Raw genomic sequence first — 22,300 nt, forward strand, 5'->3', positions numbered from 1 at the left:
ATTATTAATTTAATTGAACTTGTGTGTTATTTTCTTACACTTATTAATTGAGTTTTGTTTGTACTCTCTTTGTTTGTGTTATCTGGATATGAAACAAAGATTTTTATCTATCTATCTATCTAACTTATTAAAAACTAGCTACACGCCCTGGCTTCACCTGGGTTTACATGTATTATACATATAAACCTTCCTCTTGAGTCACTCTATCTATTAAAAAACCTGCTTCAAAATCCGTTGCGTAGTTTTAAAGATTTAAGCATACACAGGGACAGACAGCGACAGCGACTTTGTTTTATACTATGTAGTGATGATGGTAAAAATACGTTATTTACATATATTAAAAGGTTATTTAGAATTACAAGGTATTAAACATTAGGTTTCATTCTTATTAATTACTAGCTGTTCCCGCGACTTCGTTCGCTTGGAGTTTAACTTTATTTTGATAAAATATATTTTTTTTCTAAAATGAAAGTAACCTAAGTTACTCCTTATTACATCAGCTACCTGCCAAAAAAGGTCCCGTCAAAATCGGTCCAGCCATTTTAGAGATTAGCCAAAACAAACAGACAGGCAGACAAAAATTGTGAAAAATCTAAATTTGGTGTATGTACCGTATTTATATTCAAATAGTAAAAAATCATATGCAAGTAGTAAAACAACGGTTATTTCAATATTACAAACAGATACTCCAATTTTATTTATACGTATAGATGTATAGATTAGATTTCATTCTTTGTAGGTATATATAGCTTTTTGTTTAGATCGTTTTGGTAGGTAAATCACGAAGTTTCAGGCGAAATAAATTAGTTTGATTAATGATGTGAGTTTAGGTGCTGATATTTCCTTAATTAACACAGGTAAGTTTAGATTATTCCAGGTCTAGAAATAAGGGTTCAATTGAATAATATAGTTACAATTGTTTATTTGAAAAACGTGTGGATATTGAAAACCGTATATGTATTTTTAAACTTTCGTGTTTAATATACATTATTTGTATTATTAACCGGGTCTTAACACGAATGATTATGGCAAATAAAGGTATTTACCTCGCTCGACGTTTCGACTAGGTTGCACTAGCCGTGGTCACGAGCTGACTAACAGTCACTCTAGTTCTACTACGGATCTCTTCATTTCTGATTCGATCACGCAGAGAAACTTTGAGCATAGCCCTCTCCATTGCCCTCAGACGGGTCTTAACACGAATAATTTTATGACTTATTACTGACTGTCAGCTAAATAAAGGTATTTACCTCTCGACTGCTGGTCACGAGCTGACTGACTTTACCTCTCTGTCGGGAGAGGTAAATACCTATATTTGCCATAAAATTATTCGTGTTAAGACCCGTCTGAGAGCAATGGAGAGGGCTATGCTCGGAGTTTCTCTGCGTGATCGAATCAGAAATGAAGAGATCCGTAGTAGAACTAGAGTGACTGTCAGTCCGCTCGTGATCACGGCTAGTGCAACCTAGTCGAAACGTCGAGAGAGGTAAATACCTTTATTTGCCATAAAACTATTCGTGTTAAGACCCGGTTAATAATTTAAATAACTGTATATGTTTTTCAAAAATATATGTCTAACTGTTGTTTCGTCCTCTATAAGTCATTTTCCTCATTAAGCGGCAAAAAAAATTATATGTCTAAGTGTCTAAATATCAAGGGAGTTAAAGAAAAAGTTGGAGTTGTGTCATACCAATAGCTCAATAGACTGATAGATCTTGGAAGGTGGCGGGAGTTCCACCGACAAGAGCACAGCTTATAAATGAATATGAATGATGGCTAAATTATGAATGAATGGCAAAATATGTATGATAAAAAAATATATGTATGATAATTAAAGTAAATATATATGATACGCTCCGGTTAGTTTAGAATTATAATAATACATACGAACAATTCACACAGCGCCATCTAGTCCCAAGCTAAACAGAGCTAGAGTTATGGGTACTAGACTATATTTATTACTAGCACATATAACATAATATTACATATCACTAGCTATCGCCCCGCCTTCGTACGAGTGTATTATATATGTATTATACATATAAACCTTCCTCTTGAATCACTCTATCTATTAAAAAAACCGCTTCAAAATCCGTTGCGTAGTTTTAAAGATTTAATCATACACAGGGACAGACAGCGACAGCGACTTTGTTATATACTATGTCATGATTCTATATCAGTTGTCTAGTACCTATAACACAAGCTCTGCTTAGCTTAATAGATGATGCTCAGTAAATTGCATTGAGATATAATACTTTTACTTTAGATGGATATCCATACTCATAAATATTGCTATTAGTAATACCATATATCCAGATGGATGAATGGATATTACTCTTTCACGCAAAAACTACTAAACGGATTTTTATGAAACTTTACAGTAATATAGCTGTTAAATATCCTACGATTTATATGTTGATAAAAATAATAATAAGAGTTTATAGCTGTATAGGATGTTCCTTAGTGTGGATAAATTCATAAAAAAAGTAAAAAATATTTTGGCGCCAAAATGTAAAAATAAAATTTAAAAAATACATAATATTATAGAGAGCAGAAGGGAACTGTAGAGAAAATATATATATTGTCATATTTATTACTTAAATACATTATAAAAGTTTTTTAAAGTGATATAATGGTTGGAAGTACAGTACAAGTATATTTAAGGCATCAAAATAAAGATGTATATCGATTACAGTTGTCATTGCTAGTATAGAAGTTTCCGTAACTAAACAATAGCTTATACATCAGAATAACACATAGGCTATCAATATCATGCGGATGAGTATAGGTAGTTATTAAATGAAATTTTTATTTCAAATTATTTCGAACCGTCCTCTAATTTTCAATCATAATAAAACCATTCATCCAAAACGCGGGTTACCATTTAATAAATGCGCCATAATAGCTCTGTTATCCAACGTTGATAAAGTTTAGTTTGACGCTAAACATAAAGGGGTGTAATGAAATTATACATTACACGTTTCGTTGGTTATATTTGTTATATGATGAAGTTACGGGTATGATCGATTAGTTTTTTTTTAATGTATTTGGAATAAGACTAAAAGACACAGTTGGTAACGGTATCCGTTGCCTATATATATATTTTTTTATTTATTTATAACTCTTTATTGCACCTTAAAAAAATACAAAAAAAAATATTCATAGTACACAGAAAGGTAGGCTAGGTACAAAAGGCGGTCTTATCGCTAAAGCGATTTCTTCCAGACAACCTTTGGGTAGAGGAGAAAAGACAGAAGGTGGTGGATAGCGCAAGATAGAGTGAATAGACATAAATAATAATTGTAATATATCATATATATCTATATATATACACACATAATCATCATCATCATCATCATCATCGCAGCCCGGAAGACGTCCACTGCTGGACATAGGCCTCCCCCAAAGATCTACACACATAATATAAATATAAAATTAAAGAAGTAAATTAGTAATAATACACAGTAACACTATATCCCCTCCGATCGATCCCCCGTCCAATTCAAACGGGGATCGAAATTACGACGGTCTGAGTCGAGGTTCGAACCCCTAGTGGTGCCCTCAGACTAAAGTCGTATCCGTCGGGCAGAAGTTGGCCTTCAGCCGCTCCATAAGTCCTTCCGCGGGTTTGGAGTGCCATCTGCACTCGCCCCATAACGTCCGGTGAAGCTGTAAAGGCCAGCTACGGCCAACAGCATTAGAGTAGTCCGAAAAAAAAAACGTAACAGTATATATATATATATATAGATAAAATCTGTATTCATAGCCGTAACATTTTATGAATGGATGAATGAATTGAATGAATGAAAATTCTTTATTGTTCTCTCTTAGAATACAAACATTTATATACATTATTAATATATAAATAAGTATAAATATGTATAAACATACAACATTCTCAAAGGGAAGAGGCAACAATGGGCTGCCTTATCGCTGGAAAGCGATTTTTCCAGGCAACCTTAAGATGGAGAGGAGTGATTGACTTGAGTCTGGTCGATATGTAACAATAATATATAGTGAGAAGTTATATTAAAATAACTACATATGTTATATACCTATATACAAAATACATATTTCGAATACACACATATAATTATAAAATATATACATACCATATATAAAATACATAGAATTATGATATCACTATGACGGTAACTCACAGAAGTAGTGGTTTCTAATACGTGATTTGAAATTCGGCAGTCGTCTCTAACATATATACATTTTATTTTATGTTTATTTTTTAATTATGGTAAATTAAGTTTAATTATATGTACATTTTATTTGCTCTTTTTTTTCGTTTGTTGTTTATATTGTATTTTTTACATTGCACTGAATAAAATATTTTTCTCTTCTTTCTTTCTTTCTATATATAAAATTCTCTTGTCACAATGTTAGTTACCATAGGTACTCCTCCGAAACGACTTGACCGATTATGGTGAAATTTTATATGTAGATATATTCAGTAGGTCTGAGAATCGGGTACTATCTAGTTTTTATACCCCTAAGTGATAAGGGTTGTCCACTCCTAACATTTATTTTTGGACATTATAATGTAGCATTAAAAAATACATACCACCCTCAATGTTCTACTATCCTCTTCTACCATCAGCCCCTATTTTTTAATAGCAATTTTACTTTATATGGCAAAACAACGTTTGCCGTGACAGCTAGTATTTTATATCTGTATTTGACAGATAACACAGTAGCGGGACTTTTATTAAACGGTTTTAAGATATCCAGTAATAATAGAAAACACAATGAACGAATATAAGTACGTGCATTTGTCATATCTATGACGAATCACTTATTGAGAACTATTCACAAACCACTCAACGATGTAGTACCAGCTATTGATTCACTTCAATAATTCAAAATGTAAAGTCCATTATAGTCTCACGTCCTTTACGTTAAAGTTCAAAGTGCGGTAACGGTTATTTTTGTCGCTGAATGCAATAAAACGTGTTAGATACTTCATTGATGGAGTATCTATTGATGTGGTGTGAAACTATAGGTAATTTATGTCATCCTGTGACGAATTGGTGCTTTTATAATCTGTGGGCTTGCGATTTGCAGGGGCTGTTCATATCTCGTCAATTACATTAGGTACTGTTATTTTCAGGAGGAATTGCTAATCGGAACTATCAATGTACTACATGTTAACTTCCGGATTTCCAGACTAGTACAGAACTGGACCTACCTGAATAAAGATATTTTGAATTTGAATTTGAGAAATCATCGGAAGTAATGCAGAGCGCTAAACCGCTCCACTAGCGTTTGTGTTCCCGGAGAAATACAATCCCGAATTCTTCAAGTCTATGGTGAATAGATAAGGTAAGGTAAGGAAAAGGTAAGCGCGCTGTAGCGCGCCTTATTTATTCCTTACCTTACCTTATCTATTCAATATTTATGAGTATGAATATTTTGACACCTCATCTGATGCGCTTGGTCTAACCTCATCTGATGAGAAATGATGGACCTAGGATGTATCCTAGGTCCATCATTTCTCATCAGATGGTTAGACCAATCGCAAACCCATTAATAATAAAAAAAGAAATAAAAAAAAAAAGTGACGAATATCACAATCAGCTCCATCTGATTGTGATAACTATATGATATCATACAGTAACAAACATACAGGAGTAATACGAGTACAGTAAAAGGAACAGTATAATATATGTAGTATATAATCTGACGTACATATATAGCTGTAGGACAGATGGCCGTTGGGGCAGTAAAGTCCTTGAGTGGCGACCACGGACCGGAAGACGCAGCGTGGGAAGGCCTCCAGCAAGGTGGACCGACGATCTGGTTAATATCTGGTTAATAAAATTTGCATGCCTACTGAAAAAAGACATATTACAAAGCAACCTACTAATATCAATTACATACATTAGTAATTTTTATGTACATATCTGTCTGTAATGCGAATAAATGTCTTACTTACTTACTTACTTGCTATAATTTGTTATATATATATTAGACAATAAGGTATTTATAATATAAGACTAATAGCCTGAAGTAAATACATAAATAAATATATTATTATAGTTGTATTATAGACTATTAAAATTTATTTATTATTACGGCCAACTGATAATGATAACTGTCATCGGTGTTGCCAGTTGTAGAAAAAAAAATATATAATAATCTAACACAAAGCCAGCCACAAATGAACCGTTTTATTTCTCTTTAAACCCGTCAAATGTCAAATTTAAAGCTCACGCGTATACGATCGTTCTATATCCACAAACAATTTCGGCGGGTTATAAAATTCGATCAACACAACATTCACAGGAAAATCAACCTTAACGATTGAACAAAGGTCTACACAGTAAGAAGTATATTCGTCTGTGATAATATAAGGGTGGCCATATACTAACATTTCCACATTTATTGTTTTTATAGTGCGTTAAAAAGTTTATATCCGGATATAGGACTCTGAATATTGTCGATACTGACTTATAAAGAATTGAAAGGTAACTTATGTGCGGTTTTTTTATGGACGAATGGAACGGTGCACCTTTCGAGATTGAATATGGATGGTAAATACGTTTTTTTAATGGATGATAGAGAGCCTGTAGCTTCAGAGCACAGAGTAAGCCTGTTTTCAAACTGAACATTTTTGATTATGAACAAAACGGTTGTATGTATTGTTGTCATAGTATATTATCATCATCAGCCCACTGCAGTCCACTGCTGGACATAAGCTTCTCCCAAGGCACGCCACTGGGCACGATCTTCAGCCCTTCTCATCCAGTTACTACCCGCAACCCTACGTAAGTCGTCGCTCCACCTAGCTGCGGGGCGTCCTACACTACGTTTGCCAATTCGCGGTCTCCACTCTAGAACACGCCTACTCCAGCGAGCATCGGTTCTGCGACAGATATGACCAGCCCACTGCCACTTCAACTTACAGATGCGAAGAGCTAGTATATATGTATCTCTTTTATTTCTCTTTATTGGTGTATAAATGGTAGTGATATGGTGCACCCGCCTGCGCTTACGGTTCACGCTGGCGGGGCACCAGTGGTGGATGATAAGATGAACATGACATCAGGTCAGTTAGCTCATCGTGACAAATTCACCAGGAATTTATCCCTGTGGTTTCCAGGGAGGTCAACCTATGATATACCATATCCATACCTATGATATGGTTTACTAACGCGAAGTTTTACTACACGAAGTTTTATTTAACACACTTTTAAAAATTGTATATATTTTTTTACTCTCTATGACAATTCACACAGCGCCATCTAGACCCAAGTTAAGCTAGCTAAAACTTGTGTTATGGGTACTAGACAACTGATACATATATACATAGAATTTTTTTTGTAAATACATACATATTATACATAGAAAACACCCATGCCGATACAAACAATCATACTCACGAATACAATTGTTTGTGCCGTGCGAGGAATCGAACCCGCGACCATCGGTCGTAAAGCGGTGTACTAGACCGCTAGACCACCGACGTCGTCGGTGATCTAGCGGTAGATATGGTACATTGCTAGAAATGGGATCATGAGTCCCCAGATAAAAATAATAATATCTCAGAATAACATATTGCGATTGACTGCTCAAGCAATCTCTCAGTGGTCTAGCGGTCACACTGCCATACTTCCAATGGTCGCGGGTTTGATTCTTTGCACGGTACGAACATCCAATGGTCGCGGGTTTGATTCTTTGAACCTTTGCATTCATGAGTATAACTGTATCGGTCTGGGTGTTTTCTATATATTTTAAAAAATAAATATCTAAGTTTTTATATCACTTGTCTAGTATCCATAACACAAGTTCTGCTTAGCTTGAAATTAGATGGCGCTGTGTGAGTTATCTTAAAATATTAATATATAATTAACATTTGTTATAGTCAAAGAGTAACAATAAAAACTTAACAAATACGACTATCTCTACTAGATTTGGGGCTAGATGGCGCTGTATGAATTTTATAGAGTTATTTTTTTATTCAATTCTCTAGGGTTCGTCCTAGCATAAACATGAGGGATTAAAGCAAATGGCTGTTAGACAATCAAATCCCAAACTATTAACTTTCTGTAACATCACCTATTATATTTTCGGAACATCATGCAGAAAGCTACAGCGTATCAAATCCGAATCTATAGTTTGTATTGCAAACACCTCGAAACAAATTTAAATTTCCATTTATCAGACATCAAACTCGTTCCATTCGTTACGCCACCAAATGATATTGCATTGTATTGCGAATACCATCTGTGTGCCAGCCCTAATTGTATCCAGACGTATGCATTCCAGATAAAAATCAACCCTAAACAGTTCGCAGTAGAGTCGGAATTTGAATAATAATGTTAAGTACAGAAATATGTGTAAATTTAAAAAAGATCGTAAGTGACTAATATTTTGATAATTAAAAAACATATCTATTCGTCTTGTGATTAGGTTCAAACTTATTTATATTTTTAAATGCAACGGGTGACAAGTTTTGAAAGCCGTGACCTATTAGCAATGACAAAACATACGGTTGTCAGCGTGATACAGGATTTATTAGGAGCATACTAATTTGTTGTAATCGCGATTGAATATATGAACTTTATTAACGTATAATAAGGTAATAAATAGCTTGGCAAATAGTTTAGAGATGGGATATACATTGTGTATTCTTTTATCCGTTGGGAATAATGATCACATGTAACAAGGCACTTGATGGTAATGTCAATTATTACGATGCAGTTTTTAATTAACACGTATTAATGAGGTTTTTTTCTTTCAGTTAGGTATAGTACTCCTTATTTCCTAATCCTTATTGATATTATAAATGGGAAAGTAACTCTGTCTGTTTGTCTTGGTTTCACGCTAAAACTGCTGGACCGATTTAAATGAAATTTAGTACATAGATAGTCTAGAACTTGAGAAAGGACATGGGCTACTTTTTAATGCGATAAATGGGTTGAATGGGGTTGAATGAGGAGATGAAAATAAGTGTGGAAATATCTTAATTTTTAATGTTATAAGCTGGAAATTTATTATACGCGGCCGAAGTCGAGGGCACAGCTAGTACGATAATATAATGTTAATCTTGCACAAAATTCGGGAACTAAATATTTTTACAGTAAATATTAACTTTAGGAACTTCTCATAAAAAAAAAATAATGAAATAACGTAGTCATATTTACCTTATATTTTTTTACATAAATTGCTGTAATGTTTTCTCATTAAATAAAATATAGTGTATATATTTATTAATTCTGAAAATAAAAAAATATTACGAGAAGTACATTCCCACGTTACTCGCTAATAATGTAAGTGAAATAATTTCTAATTTTTTTACGTTTTATTCCGGTTATTAATAACAAATAAATAGAGTATAATCAAGACTTCTCTGATTCTAATACTATATAGATAACTTACTAATGGTTTACAATATAATTATAAACAAATAATCCAAATTTCCCACCCCGCAACCCCAAGCCGCTGACCGAGAAATCTCCTCGGCAAATAAATCAAAACGACAATAGAAAACACACTCAATGATAGCTCAAACGTAAATCAGAACTGGCTGATGAAAAACAAATTCCAAATTCAAATGGATTCGAAATTCAAACATACACTGATGAAAGTTGCCGCGTGCGGAACACTGGCATCGGCAATTTTGTATATTCTTTTTATTAATATGCAGAGCAAAGGAAAATGAACTTTAGCTGTATAACGATAGGGTAAAATGAACGAATGTGTATGTGTAATAAAAGCCATAGAGCTCATAGACAGTAGTATGGCTGCCACGCGGCAGCGCGTCCCTCCATAGATAATAAATGCTTTTAGCAAATAATTACGATATTTGATTTTAGATGGATGATGGTTGTCGGGTAAACATTTGGTACGAATTTCGCTCGTGGGAGATATTTTAATGCGGATGGCTAAGCTTTGAGTTTGATTCGATAATTGGTTTAGAAAAAAATATGACAAAATAATTACCTAATTGAGGGTTTCAATGGCAAATAATTGAATATTAGTTGTTTTAATTTTATTTCTAACTAGCTACATGCCCTGCATTCGCACGGGTGTACATATATTATATATATGTATAAATCATCCTCTTGAATTACTCTATTTGATGCTAAAATCTATATTAGAATCCGTTGCGTAGTTTAAAGTTTAGATAAAACGAACAAATAACGGAAGCGACTTCATTTTATACAATGTAAATTTAATAAGATTTTACAATAAAAATTCGACTTTAAAGTTTGATTATCAAGGACGTTTTTCCTAATAATCCAATTGATATGTTCCATTTTTAAAAATAGAATTAGTTTTTGTTTTCAAACCAAATATCGTTTTTAAATCTATAATTGATAAATACAATTTAACTTATAATAAAAATTCGACTTTAACGTTTTATTATCAAGGCCGTTTTTCCTAATAATCCAATTGATATGTTCCATTTTTAAAAATAGAATTAGTTTTTGTTTTCAAACCAAATATCGTTTTTAAATCTATAATTGATAAATACAATTTAACTTATAATAAAAATTCGACTTTAAAGTACTTATTCTCAAGGACGTGTTTCGTAATATAATCGATAGGATCTATTTAAATTCAAAAATAGAATTTGTTTGTTTTCGAACCAAATATAGTTTTTAATTGTTAAATTGAAAAATAGAATTTGTTTTTTTTTAAACTGAATATAGTTTTTATTTTTAATTGTTAAATCCAATTTAACTTTATACTTACATGGCTTCGTCTAATCAAGTTAAAGTAAAATATGTGTGTTTTAAACCGAGTAGATCTTATATTATCATTATGATAAAACCCGGGCTTTGGTAGCGTATGGGTTAATGTGCTTTGTATTTTTAAAATGGCAAAGGTCATACCTTTATACAGCTTACTAAAAAGGATGTAGAAATTTTACAGATAAATAGTAAATTAAATGTCTTGATGGTGTAGTGGTTGAGCACATCGCTTTGCTTCGATGGTCGAGGTTTCAGTTCTCGCGATACAAATTTTATATTGGTCTGGTTTTTATGTGTAATAGGTAAGTATATATAATTACAAAAAAGAAAAATGTTTTTTAAAACCAGATATAGGCAAAGTAAAAAAGTATAGTTTTTTTAATTTGGTATTAGATAGAGCTGTGTGAATATTACTGCGTTTGTATATTTTTTTATAAATTGTTATAATTTAAAAAAAATCTGTCTGAAAAAAGGAGATCCCTAACCTCCTTTTTTAGCAATTGCTTGACATATACAAGCTAGTGTCCACAACTAGAGTATTAATGGAATTGTCAGTTGTAATAGTCAGACGGACATACAGACACAATTTCGTGTTTATCATACGAGTAAAAAGTTATAAATATTTCCATTAATGAGTATGATTGTTTGTATTGGTCTGGATGTTCTATGTTTCTATGTATATTATGTATTTACACAAAAAATATTTCTATGTATTTATATCAGTTGTTTAGTACCCATAACACAAGCTCTGCTTAGTTTAGGACTAGATGGCGTTGTGCGACTTTTCTAAGAATATTATTATACATTATTTAAATTATTAACCGGGTCTTAACATGAATAATTTTATGGCAAATAAAGGTATTTACCTCTCTCGATGTTTCGACTAGTTTGCAGTAGCCGTGGTCACGAGCTGACTGAGCATAAAATTAGTCGTGTTAAGACCCGGTTAATAATTTAAATAATGTATATTAAACACGAAAGTTTAAAAAGAATATTATTATATTTACCCACAGTTACCTTTTACTGTCAGATGAACAGTCAAGTAGTTCGTTATTCCAACTTAACTAACTTCTAACTTTTTTACCCATAGTTACCCACAACACATGCTCTGCTTATCTTGGGACTAGATGGCGTTGTGTGAATTGTCGAAGGGAAATATTATATTTACCCACAGTTACCTTTTACCATCAGGTGGACAGCAAATTAATTTGTTATTCCAATAACTTCAAAAAAATATAAAACATCGATAATCATATATCAATAATAATTACCTAGTATATCATAAATTCATTCTTTCATAATTTAAGAGCTGTGATCTTGTCGGTGGAGCTCCCGCCACCTTCCACGATCATCTATCAGTCCCTTTAGCTGTTGATACGACACGACTCCAACTTTTTCTTTAACTTGCTTGTATAGCTGTGTCTCGGTCTTCCCCTTCCTCTCTTCCCATCTATTTTTCCTTCTATAATGTTGTTAATTAGTTCGTCGTGTCGTATCAAGTGCCCCAACATTTTTCCCCGCCTATTCTTAATAATATCTAGGATCTGTCTCTTTTCTTTAATCCTCTCAAGCTTCTTCATTCCTTATTTTATCTTTCCAGCTAATTCTTTCCATTCTTCTCTAACACCATATTTCAAAGGCTTCCAGTTTGTCTCTTTGTTTCATAAATAGATAACATAAATGGCTGAGGAATACACATCATAGTAATTGGATTTATAGTATGATAATTCTGACTGTAGTGCAATTGTTTTTGTGTTATTTTTGTTGGGTATTGAAATATATTGTTTAAGGTATAAAATAAGTAACGTTTAAATGTAACATGTAAAATTATAATCATATATAGTAATGTATGCAGTGATACATAACAATTACTATCAGTCCTGACTAGTCTGAAGTGTGCTGCGAATTATGAACTCCCATATTACGCGGCCTAGGTCACTCCTGAAACCTCGGAATGTATTCCTGGTATCTATAGTGTGAAGTATATCACTTTCTTATATTTTTTTACTGATATTGTGAAACCTATTATTAGCTATACTATTGGTTTGTACTTTCTGTTTTTATGTATTGTGTACACTGTTGGTTTCAAATAAATAAACAATCTGCCATTTTCCCGAAAATCTTAAACTCATTTCGTATTTTTGAACAAAGCAACTAATGATTTTTATTAGTCTAAAGAAATTTGTAATATGTCTAAAAGGAAGGCATTTAATGAAAGTGTCCTTTGATCCCTTTTATATATAAAACAATTTTAAAGAAGAAATAAGCCGATGAAATTAGTTTCTATGTTATAAATAGACACAGACTTATTGAAAAGATCAAAATTACATTTTATCTATATATTTTTTAAGGTTCTAGTTAATCTGCTATCACATTTTGTCTATGGTATTTCTTTATGAAATAGATTAAAAAAAATATGTACAATCTGTGACATTAATTACAAAGAGGGAACAAAATATGTTTTATATAAAACTATCTACTTATTTCTTGCACGGGATTTTCATTTAATAATATGTAAAGATACCTATATAAGTGTACAAAATAATAAACTGGCTATTAAAAAATGAAATTCAAATAATTTTCTTGTTTGTATTGAATTTTGAATTCATATTTACTATGAATTAGAAATACAAATAATCTTTATTCAAATGAACTCAATACACTTTTGAATAGTCACACTCCTGTGACCAACACACCACTTCCTGTGTCACGCTGTTTTGGGTTGACTGGAAAAGATCTTTTTTAGATATAAGTTCTCCTTTGCACACAAAATTTGTAACAAATATATAAAACATTGTACTTAAATGTGCAATAAAGTATATATATTTTTATTTATAGTGGTTTGTATTCGCACGTTATGACTATTAAACATGTAATGTTACAATAATTATTTAATCTTATTGTGTATTTATATTTGACCCTAATAAATTAGTGCTGGTTGGTAGTTTGTATTCACAAGTTTCGAATTCTAAAATGTGAACTTACATGTATTATTTAAAAGAGCAAAATGCAAGTTTCTTGCTCGTTCTTCTTGTGATGAGACAGCTTTCCGAATGAGCGGCAGATTAAATAAATGTTAATATGACTATTCAAAAGTGCTTAAAATAAGTTTGTTTGAATAAATGATTTTCTATTCTATTCTATTCTACCACTCATTCGAAACGCAGACTCATCACAAGTAAGCATTTACAATTGTTTCTTCAATTATGATTGAAGTATGCATAAAGGAATTAAAGAAAAAAAAATTAGTAGTCTTCAACAACTGTAGAATGTAATAGTAAAATTATGTTATCTAAAAAAAAATTTTTGATTTATTTTAATTTGAGTTTTAAATAAAAATATTTATTTCTCGGAATTCTTTTATTGAATAGTATTAATATAATAGTCAATAATGCATTACTAGAGCGGGTGTGTTTGAAAACGTTGTCCCCAGCATTCCATTGACTACAAATACCAAATTCCTATTCCTCTAATAAAAGCAAATGACGTTCCAGAGTTACCCCATCACATACCAAATTAGAGCAGAAAGAAATTAAACAAGCACATATTTTATTAATAAAATTTATTATATATCTAACAATTAGTAAATTTATATGAAAATATATTTCATTTTTACTTTTAAACTTCGCGTTTAGTACACATAATTATACAGTTAAAACGAGTTTTAACACAAATAATTTTATGATGAACTAACATGTCATACACAGTACAGATGCATTACTAATCTTTGAATTTATCGACTTGTTCTATACTATAACACGCGTGTATCTATACATATAAATAAAATTGGAGTGTCTGTTTGTAATATTGAAGTAACCGTTTTTTACTACACGCATAGGAATATATATACGGTACATACACCAAAGTAACATTTTTCATCATTTTTGTCTGCCTGTTTGTTCCGGCTAATTTCTGAAATGGCTGGACCGATTTTGACGGGACTTTTTTTAGCAGGTGACTGATATAATAAGGAGTAACTTAGACTACTTTTATTTTAGAATGTAAAATATTTCAGAAAAATAATATTAATTTCCACGCGGACGAGTCACGGGAACAGTTAGTTATACATATAAACCTTCCTCTTGAATCACTATATCTATTGCTGAAATTACATTACAATCCGTGGCGTAATTTAAAAGATATAACCAATCAGATAATGGCGGTAGCTTCACTTTATACTATGTAAGGAAGGTATTATTGTAAGCCGTGGTCAGCTCGTGACCACAGATAGTGCAACCTAGTAGAAATGTCAAGAGAGGTAAATACCTTTACTTACCATAAAGTTATTCGTGTTAAAACCCGTTTAACTATATGAATAATAATATTCTTATTACATATTCATAACTCAGACTTCTTCATTCATCCCATAAATTACTATGTACAATTGTCTTATAACTAATTTAATAATATTACTAAATACTAACAGCTCTGGCTTACACGTAAAAATTGTAAATTTCTCATATTTTGGAATAAAGTCTAGCTAAATGTATTGTAAAATTATGTTGTTTAAAGGACTGTTCAAATCGGTTTTTATTTTTAAGTATTCTCAATAACAAACTAAATTTAAAATCTTTATCTTCACATATTAATTGCTATGTATCAAAAATACAGACCGTTTTATTTGCTATTGTAATTTTATTCACTAACGTCTCAAATAAAGTTCTATTCACAATATAATTGAAGACTTTGACTGTATTATTACCGATAAGATAATAAATTCTGCGATTCAAAACTCGTGTCGTTATCACTTACTACATCTATATGTTCTTGATCATTATCACAGGGAGACTCGGACTGGCTTTTAGAACACGTGGACTTTGTGCAGCAACACTTTTTAGTTCTACCATCGCTGGAGCCCACCGGAGTTTCTTCCTTCTTCAACTTAACGCGGCGGTTCTGGAACCAGATTTTCACTTGTTTCTCCGATAGCTTCAGCCTGGAAGCGATCTCGATTCTCCTCAGTCTCGATAGATACATGTTCATTGAGAATTCTCTTTCTAGTTCCAGAAGTTGTGTTCCTGTGAAGGCAGTTCTGATGCGTTTACTTGAGTCTTCTTTTAAAGGAAGACGTTTTAGATCTTTAGAAAATCCTGGGAGAAGTTCTTCTGGGTGCGCTAGAGGAGGACTCGGAGTTCCATTTCGGCTTTCACTTGATAAAGACGGTGATCTCTGACCTTGACTCTTCGATGGCGATATTGCAGTCGATTTATAGGGATGATGCAGGTATGGGGATACAGACTTCTTTCTCTTGCTTACAAAGTTTATAGGTTCTTGTTCTTCAGTCTTCACATAACCTTCAAATGGTCTTCGCTCGCTTTGAATTGGATCGAAAAATTCTGGTTGCCGTGGTAACTGGTGTAGAAGAGGATACCGAAAGTTCAAATGCTCCAGGAAAGGTCGGAACAAGTCTGGAGATCGCTGCTGGTGTTGCAATCCAAGAGTTAGCAGATTATTCAAGTTTCCCGGATACGAGTATGGTATAAACTTTGGTCGAGCATCGAGATGATGCGCCATTAAACTGGTATACGAATTCAATGGGTCACTAGACATTTCTGGTTTCCTATCTTTTGTATCACTAATAAGAGTGTCAACTAGGAATGAACGAGACATTTTATGGCACTTCCACTCGCCCCAGTGTCTGCTTCAATACTAGTGTGTTGGGTCGAGTTCCTAAAAGTAACAATTACAAAAACTACCCCCACTTATTGCACCCTATTGTAAATAAACACAATAGGTCTCACTCGAAGCGTTTTGGCAATTACGTGGTCCGTCCCACCCTTTTGTCGGCGAGCCGTCAACCCCAGTTGTAGTTCAAAAAAACCGTACCATGAATGGAGCATTTTTGTTGCAATGAATAATTTTGTATGGGACGCTAACATCCTTAATATCTATCTCATTAAATCCAATTTGGTTACTGTTTTATATGCAACAACATTCTTAATACTATACATTTTTTATGAAGAGCAACTTATTGCTAATAATTTTGCTTGTTTCTTACTGTCTTGGTCCGTTTTATGATCTATACTTATTTCATTATATTATTACTATCACACTCTTTGATTGCTACTTATGTTTGTGTTGGTATGTTCTAAGTTGACTAATGTAGGTCAATGCTCGTGTTACTTTTCTACATAAATGGCTTTGTTTTTATTACTATCTATACTTCTAGTAGAACACAAACAAGCAATTTTTAATCCATTCGTAAAGGATTTTAATTCTGGTACATAATAATACACATATCTTTACGATTTATCTACTACATGCCTACAGATTTAGTATTTCATTTTAAGAATATGGAATTTTTAGAATATTTAGTTGTATAAAAAAATAGATAACAACCTATTCTCAAACATATAGTTAGTTAACATAGAGGATACATATAAAATTTCCTCAAAATCGGTTCAGCACGGGTGTACACCCGTACCTACATGTACTATACATACAAAACTTCCACTTGAATCACTCTATCTACTGCTAAAATCTGCATTTAAATCATTGCGTAGTATAAAAGATCTAAGCTCATAGACAGCAGAAGCGACTTTATTTTATACTATGTAAAGAAGATTTTCATTTAATGTTAGACATAGATACCTATATAAATATACATTGCAAATAAACTGGCATTTAAAAAAAAGTAATGCAATTGAGTTTCTTGCCAGTTCTTCTCAATTGAACCGAACTGGACTGTAGAGAAAAAATCAAAAATTATAATGTAAAATATTAACGTTCAAAAGCGGCTAAAATATCCTACATGAATAAATGACTTTTGAAATGGAATTTGATATAATTTCTAGTTAAATTCTCAATTATCAAACTCATGTGATCCTAGTACAAAGCGGAGTATTAATTAAACATGAAAACCCTATAATACGTTCCGTATGGTACACGCGTGATTTTGATACTCCTAAAAGAAGCTGTGCATAGGGTGGGCATACGCTAGCCCCGCCCTCCGAGAACAACCCCAGCAGAACTAGTTTATGAAATATTAAAGGGATGAATAATGTTTGGTAGCATTATAATTGTGAATCAATTCATGTTATTATCATGTCAGTTTCAATTTGAAAGAGAAATGCTTTTAGCAACATAAGTGGCTCGTAAGGGGCACTGTGTGAACTACTGAAGCCCTAGTTATATTTTCATTGTATGTTGACATATGAGTTAATTGTATTCATTTTAAGTGAAGCTTGCAAATTATTCTTCGTTTTCTTTTTGAAAAAGAAAACAAACAGGTTTTTATGGTTCTTACAAAATCATAGCGAAAGAATGAGAATTTCATTATCATCAACAACAACAATAACAACGTCATTATCATCTTCATCATCAGTTTACAGAGCTCAACAGAATGAGGATTTATAAGTATGTAATCTTTTATTGTAAGACTATGTACGGACATCATCATAGTAACCAATTATAATATTTCATTAATAAAAAAACTATTCAAGTTATTATCATGCCAGTTTCAATTTGAAAGAGAAATGCTTTTAGCAACATAAGTGGCTCGTAAGGGGCACTGTGTGAACTACTGAAGCCCTAGTAATATTTTCATTGTATGTTGACATATAAGTTAATTGTATTCATTTTAAGTGAAGCTTGCAAATTATTCTTCGTTTTCTTTTTGAAAAAGAAAACAAACAAGTTATTATGTTTCTTACAAAATCATAACGAAAAAATGAGAATTTCATTATCATCATCAACAACAATAACAACATCATTATCATCTTCATCATCAGTTTACAGAGCTCAACAGAATTAGGATTTATAAGTATGTAATCTTTTATTGGAAGACTATGTACGGACGTCGTCATAGTAACCAATTCTTATATTTCATTAATAAAAAAACTATTCAAGTTATTATCATGCCAGTTTCAATTTGAAAGAGAAATGCTTTTAGCAACATAAACGGCTCGTAAGAGGCACTGTGTGAACTATTGAAGCCCTAGTTATATTTTCATTGTATGTTGACATATGAGTTAATTGTATTCATTTTAAGTGAAGCTTGCAAATTATTCTTCGTTTTCTTTTTGAAAAAGAAAACAAACAAGTTTTTATGTTTCTTACAAAATCATAACAAAAAATTGAGAATTTCATTATCATCAACAACAACAATAACAACATCATTATCATCATCAGTTTACAGAGCTCAACAGAATGAGGATTTATAAGTATTTAATCTTCACATAGAATAATAATAATTATTATTATTTATTTATATACCAAAATTGTTTCAATACAATCACAATAGCATTGATTCCTACACTAGGCTGACTCTGTCCTGTACGTACCAGAATACGAATTATCTTATAATAATTTTAAGTCCAAAAGTACAATTTGCTAAGCTAAAATATTCTAAAACTATCTAGCAAAACCAATATAGACGAGTAAGTGTAAGGTGTCTGTGTGTGTAGGTGGTGCATGAATATGGTTGGTGTGAATACTGATTGTAATCACCATCATCATATCATATCTTTTTTCTTATTCTCATTAATAATAACTATTTATGACTCTTGCAGTCATAACTAAAGGATGATTTATAAGTGTTTAATCCATTATTATAAGACTAGGTGTGGACTGATCGTAGTGTCTTTTTCTTATTTTTCATTAATAAACTAACTATTTATGAGAAGAGTTTTCTATGACTCTTGAAATAGAAATAATCTTTATTCAAATAAACTTATTACAAGCACTTTTGAATAGTCATATTTTTATTCTACCACTCATTCGGAATGCAGATTCATCACGAGATTTATACATGTCTCATCTTGTGTGTGTAATATATTTTTTATACACTTAATGTAGATTATGCATAATTTTAATAAAATATTAGTATTCTGCACTCTTTCCCTAAATATGTATACTATTATACTTTTATGTCCTCACAATTTTCATAAGAAAAGGTATAAAATTTTTGATTCACATACAAATTTATAAAAAATGTCATAAATATTAACATCCGATTTCAAGAAAGAGAAAGGTTAATATAAACATTAACTTTCTCCGTTTTTTTACTACAATGGTGCCAAACAAGCATACGGCCTATCTGATGGTGAACGGTTACCGTAGCCTATACACACCTGAAATGTTTGAACAAACATTATTTTGGTAACTACAATGTTTTAAATTTGTTTAGCGTCGAAAACCTCTAATTTATCCCACAAAAAGGCCATATTACGAACAAAAAACCAAATTAGGCTGTATGAGTTTGATATCTAACGTACAATGATTAAAAAAAATATTAGCCCGTTAAAAAAATAAAACCCTTCACATAACGCATGTCCGCGCCAACGGCTGAATGGAAACATACAAAAAGTGCCATTTTCATCTATCTTCAGTTGCTATTGTTAAAAAATCCAACACACCAAAGTATAATCACGAAATCGCAAACGTGCAAACAATAGCATGAAATAACAATATATTGGTAAATATTAGTAACTTGGTCGGATTTGGCAAACACGCTCGTTGTTGAATAAAAGGCTTTATTGCGAGTGGATAGGGTCTGATTTGTGTTTGATTGTGTGCCACCCTCGCAGATCAGATGAGCAGACAAACAGACAGATGATAAAGGGTTATTATGTATGTACTGACAGCGGAAGCCTCGGTGTATCCAGGTGAATATGGCGAGATGGTGATGTTAAATTGTTTCTTAAAACATCGACTACTATTAACATTTTAATTTAGCTAATCATAGAGAATCTTTTATAGAAATAGAAATAGAAATAGAAATAATCTTTATTCAAATAAACTCATTACAAGCACTTTTGAATAGTCATATTTTGATTCTACCACTCATTCGGAATGCAGATTCATCACAAGAAGAACGAGCAAGAAACTTGTGTGTTGCTCTTTTTGATAGATGTTTTTTTTATATAAATAATTACAGTGTAACAAGTAAGAGGCATGAGACAATCAACATAGAAATCGCTACGCACTCATTATAAGTGTAATCAGATAATATTGTCAGTGCTATGTATTTAAAATTTTTCTAACACAATTGAGAACATTTATAATTTTAATTTAGATAGGTATAAATTCTTTATTCACAAATATAGCGTACGAGTGAGGTGAAGAAAAAATACATCTTTATTCATCAAAATGGATAAATTCCACCTGATGGTAAGTGGTAACTGTTGCCTATAGGGGGTAGGGAATATTAGTCATGTGAATATTAGTAACCCCATTGCTCAATACAACTCAAAAATTCCATTCAAAATATCTTAATTCATGTAGGTCTATTAGACTCTTATGATATGTCAAATCTACAGTCAGTTCGAAATGATTTCGAGATGAGAAGAACTGACAAGAAACTCAGCTCGTAATAAATCAGCTCAGCTCACAAATACATGTTTAAAATAATACAGATTCATTTAAATTCAAATTTGGGAGAATAGTTTGACTACCAGCATATGCTATTGCAAAAGTAGATAGTCTAATCAGTGTTCGTAACCTGAACAGACCAGTCCCCACAAGTAAACAACAAATATCAGAAATATAGGTGGCTTTATGTCAATAAACTCAAATTTACATACATTTTTTTTTTAATATTTAACTCTGAACAATTACTAAAACGCCATCTAGTTCCACGATAAGCAGAGTTTGTGTTATGGAAACTAGACAACTGATATAAATACATAGATATTTTGTTTTGTAAATATATACCTAATATTCAAAGAAAACACCGATATAATCATATTCATGAATACAAATGTTTGCACCGTGTGAGGAATCGAACCTGAGACCATCGGAAGTCGAGACCACCGAGTTTCAGTCTATACTAGCGCGGCAGAGAATTCGCAGGATAATATTATGGTATAAATGCATAAAATTAATTTATAATTCAATCTGCTGTAGCTCATTCTAATCCCGGTGGAGACAAGTTTGTTAAATTGTCTGTCCCAGATAGGGAGGGAACTGGGTTAATGAAGTAGGTGACTGTGTTATTTTTTTTATAACAAGTATAACCTCAAATGTCATTAGGACTAAGAATATTTATATTTTACTAGCTACGCCCGCGTGAAAAATATAGTTTATGCGTTATTCTGATGTATAAGCTATATTGCTGTAAAGTTTCATGAAAATCTGTTCAGTAGTTTTTGCGTGATAGAGTAACAAATATCCATACTTACAAACTTTCGCATTTATAATATTAATAATACGATAAGTAATAGTAATAGAAAACGTATAACATCCTGTTATTACATAGTATAAAACAAAGTCACTCTCGCTGTCTGTCCGTCCCTACTTATGCTTAAATCTTTAAAACTACGCATTATGATGTGATTTTTTTTAATATATAAGGTGATTCAAGAGGAAGGTTTATATATATAATACATGCACACCCGGGCGATATAAAGATATAACCATAGCATCTATATGTATATATTATACATTGACAGTACTACATACAATATTACATCAACATACATCGCCGTGTTCAGGTATACGTTGTGAATGAAGGACTGTATATATATGGACCTGGTATATATAATTATACAAACACGGGTTTTAGGAAGCAATAATATAATATTACTAGCTGTCCCGGCAAACGTTGTTTTGCCTTAAAATAAAAAAAAATTTAGGTGTGGACTACCCCTAAC

General features: G+C 32.0%; 1 protein-coding gene across 1 annotated transcript; it reads right to left on the reverse strand.

Annotated features, from left to right (window-relative positions):
* Positions 1–15,407: 15,407 nt before the first annotated feature.
* On the reverse strand, positions 15,408–16,319 carry LOC131851001 (homeobox protein pnx-like). The gene has a single exon (XM_059201424.1). The coding sequence runs from the start codon at positions 16,317–16,319 to the stop codon at positions 15,408–15,410; it is 912 nt and encodes a 303-aa protein (XP_059057407.1).
* Positions 16,320–22,300: the final 5,981 nt, after the last annotated feature.

Source organism: Achroia grisella, unplaced genomic scaffold (genome assembly GCF_030625045.1).
Source record: "Achroia grisella isolate CSIRO2021 unplaced genomic scaffold, CSIRO_AGI_Agris_v1 utg780, whole genome shotgun sequence".
In the NCBI taxonomy this organism is placed as follows: domain Eukaryota; kingdom Metazoa; phylum Arthropoda; class Insecta; order Lepidoptera; family Pyralidae; genus Achroia; species Achroia grisella.

Excerpts from the sequence above, each read along its gene's own strand:
- LOC131851001 (XM_059201424.1), bottom strand. The coding sequence starts at position 16,319 with ATGTCTCGTTCATTCCTAGTTGACACTCTTATTAGTGATACAAAAGAT.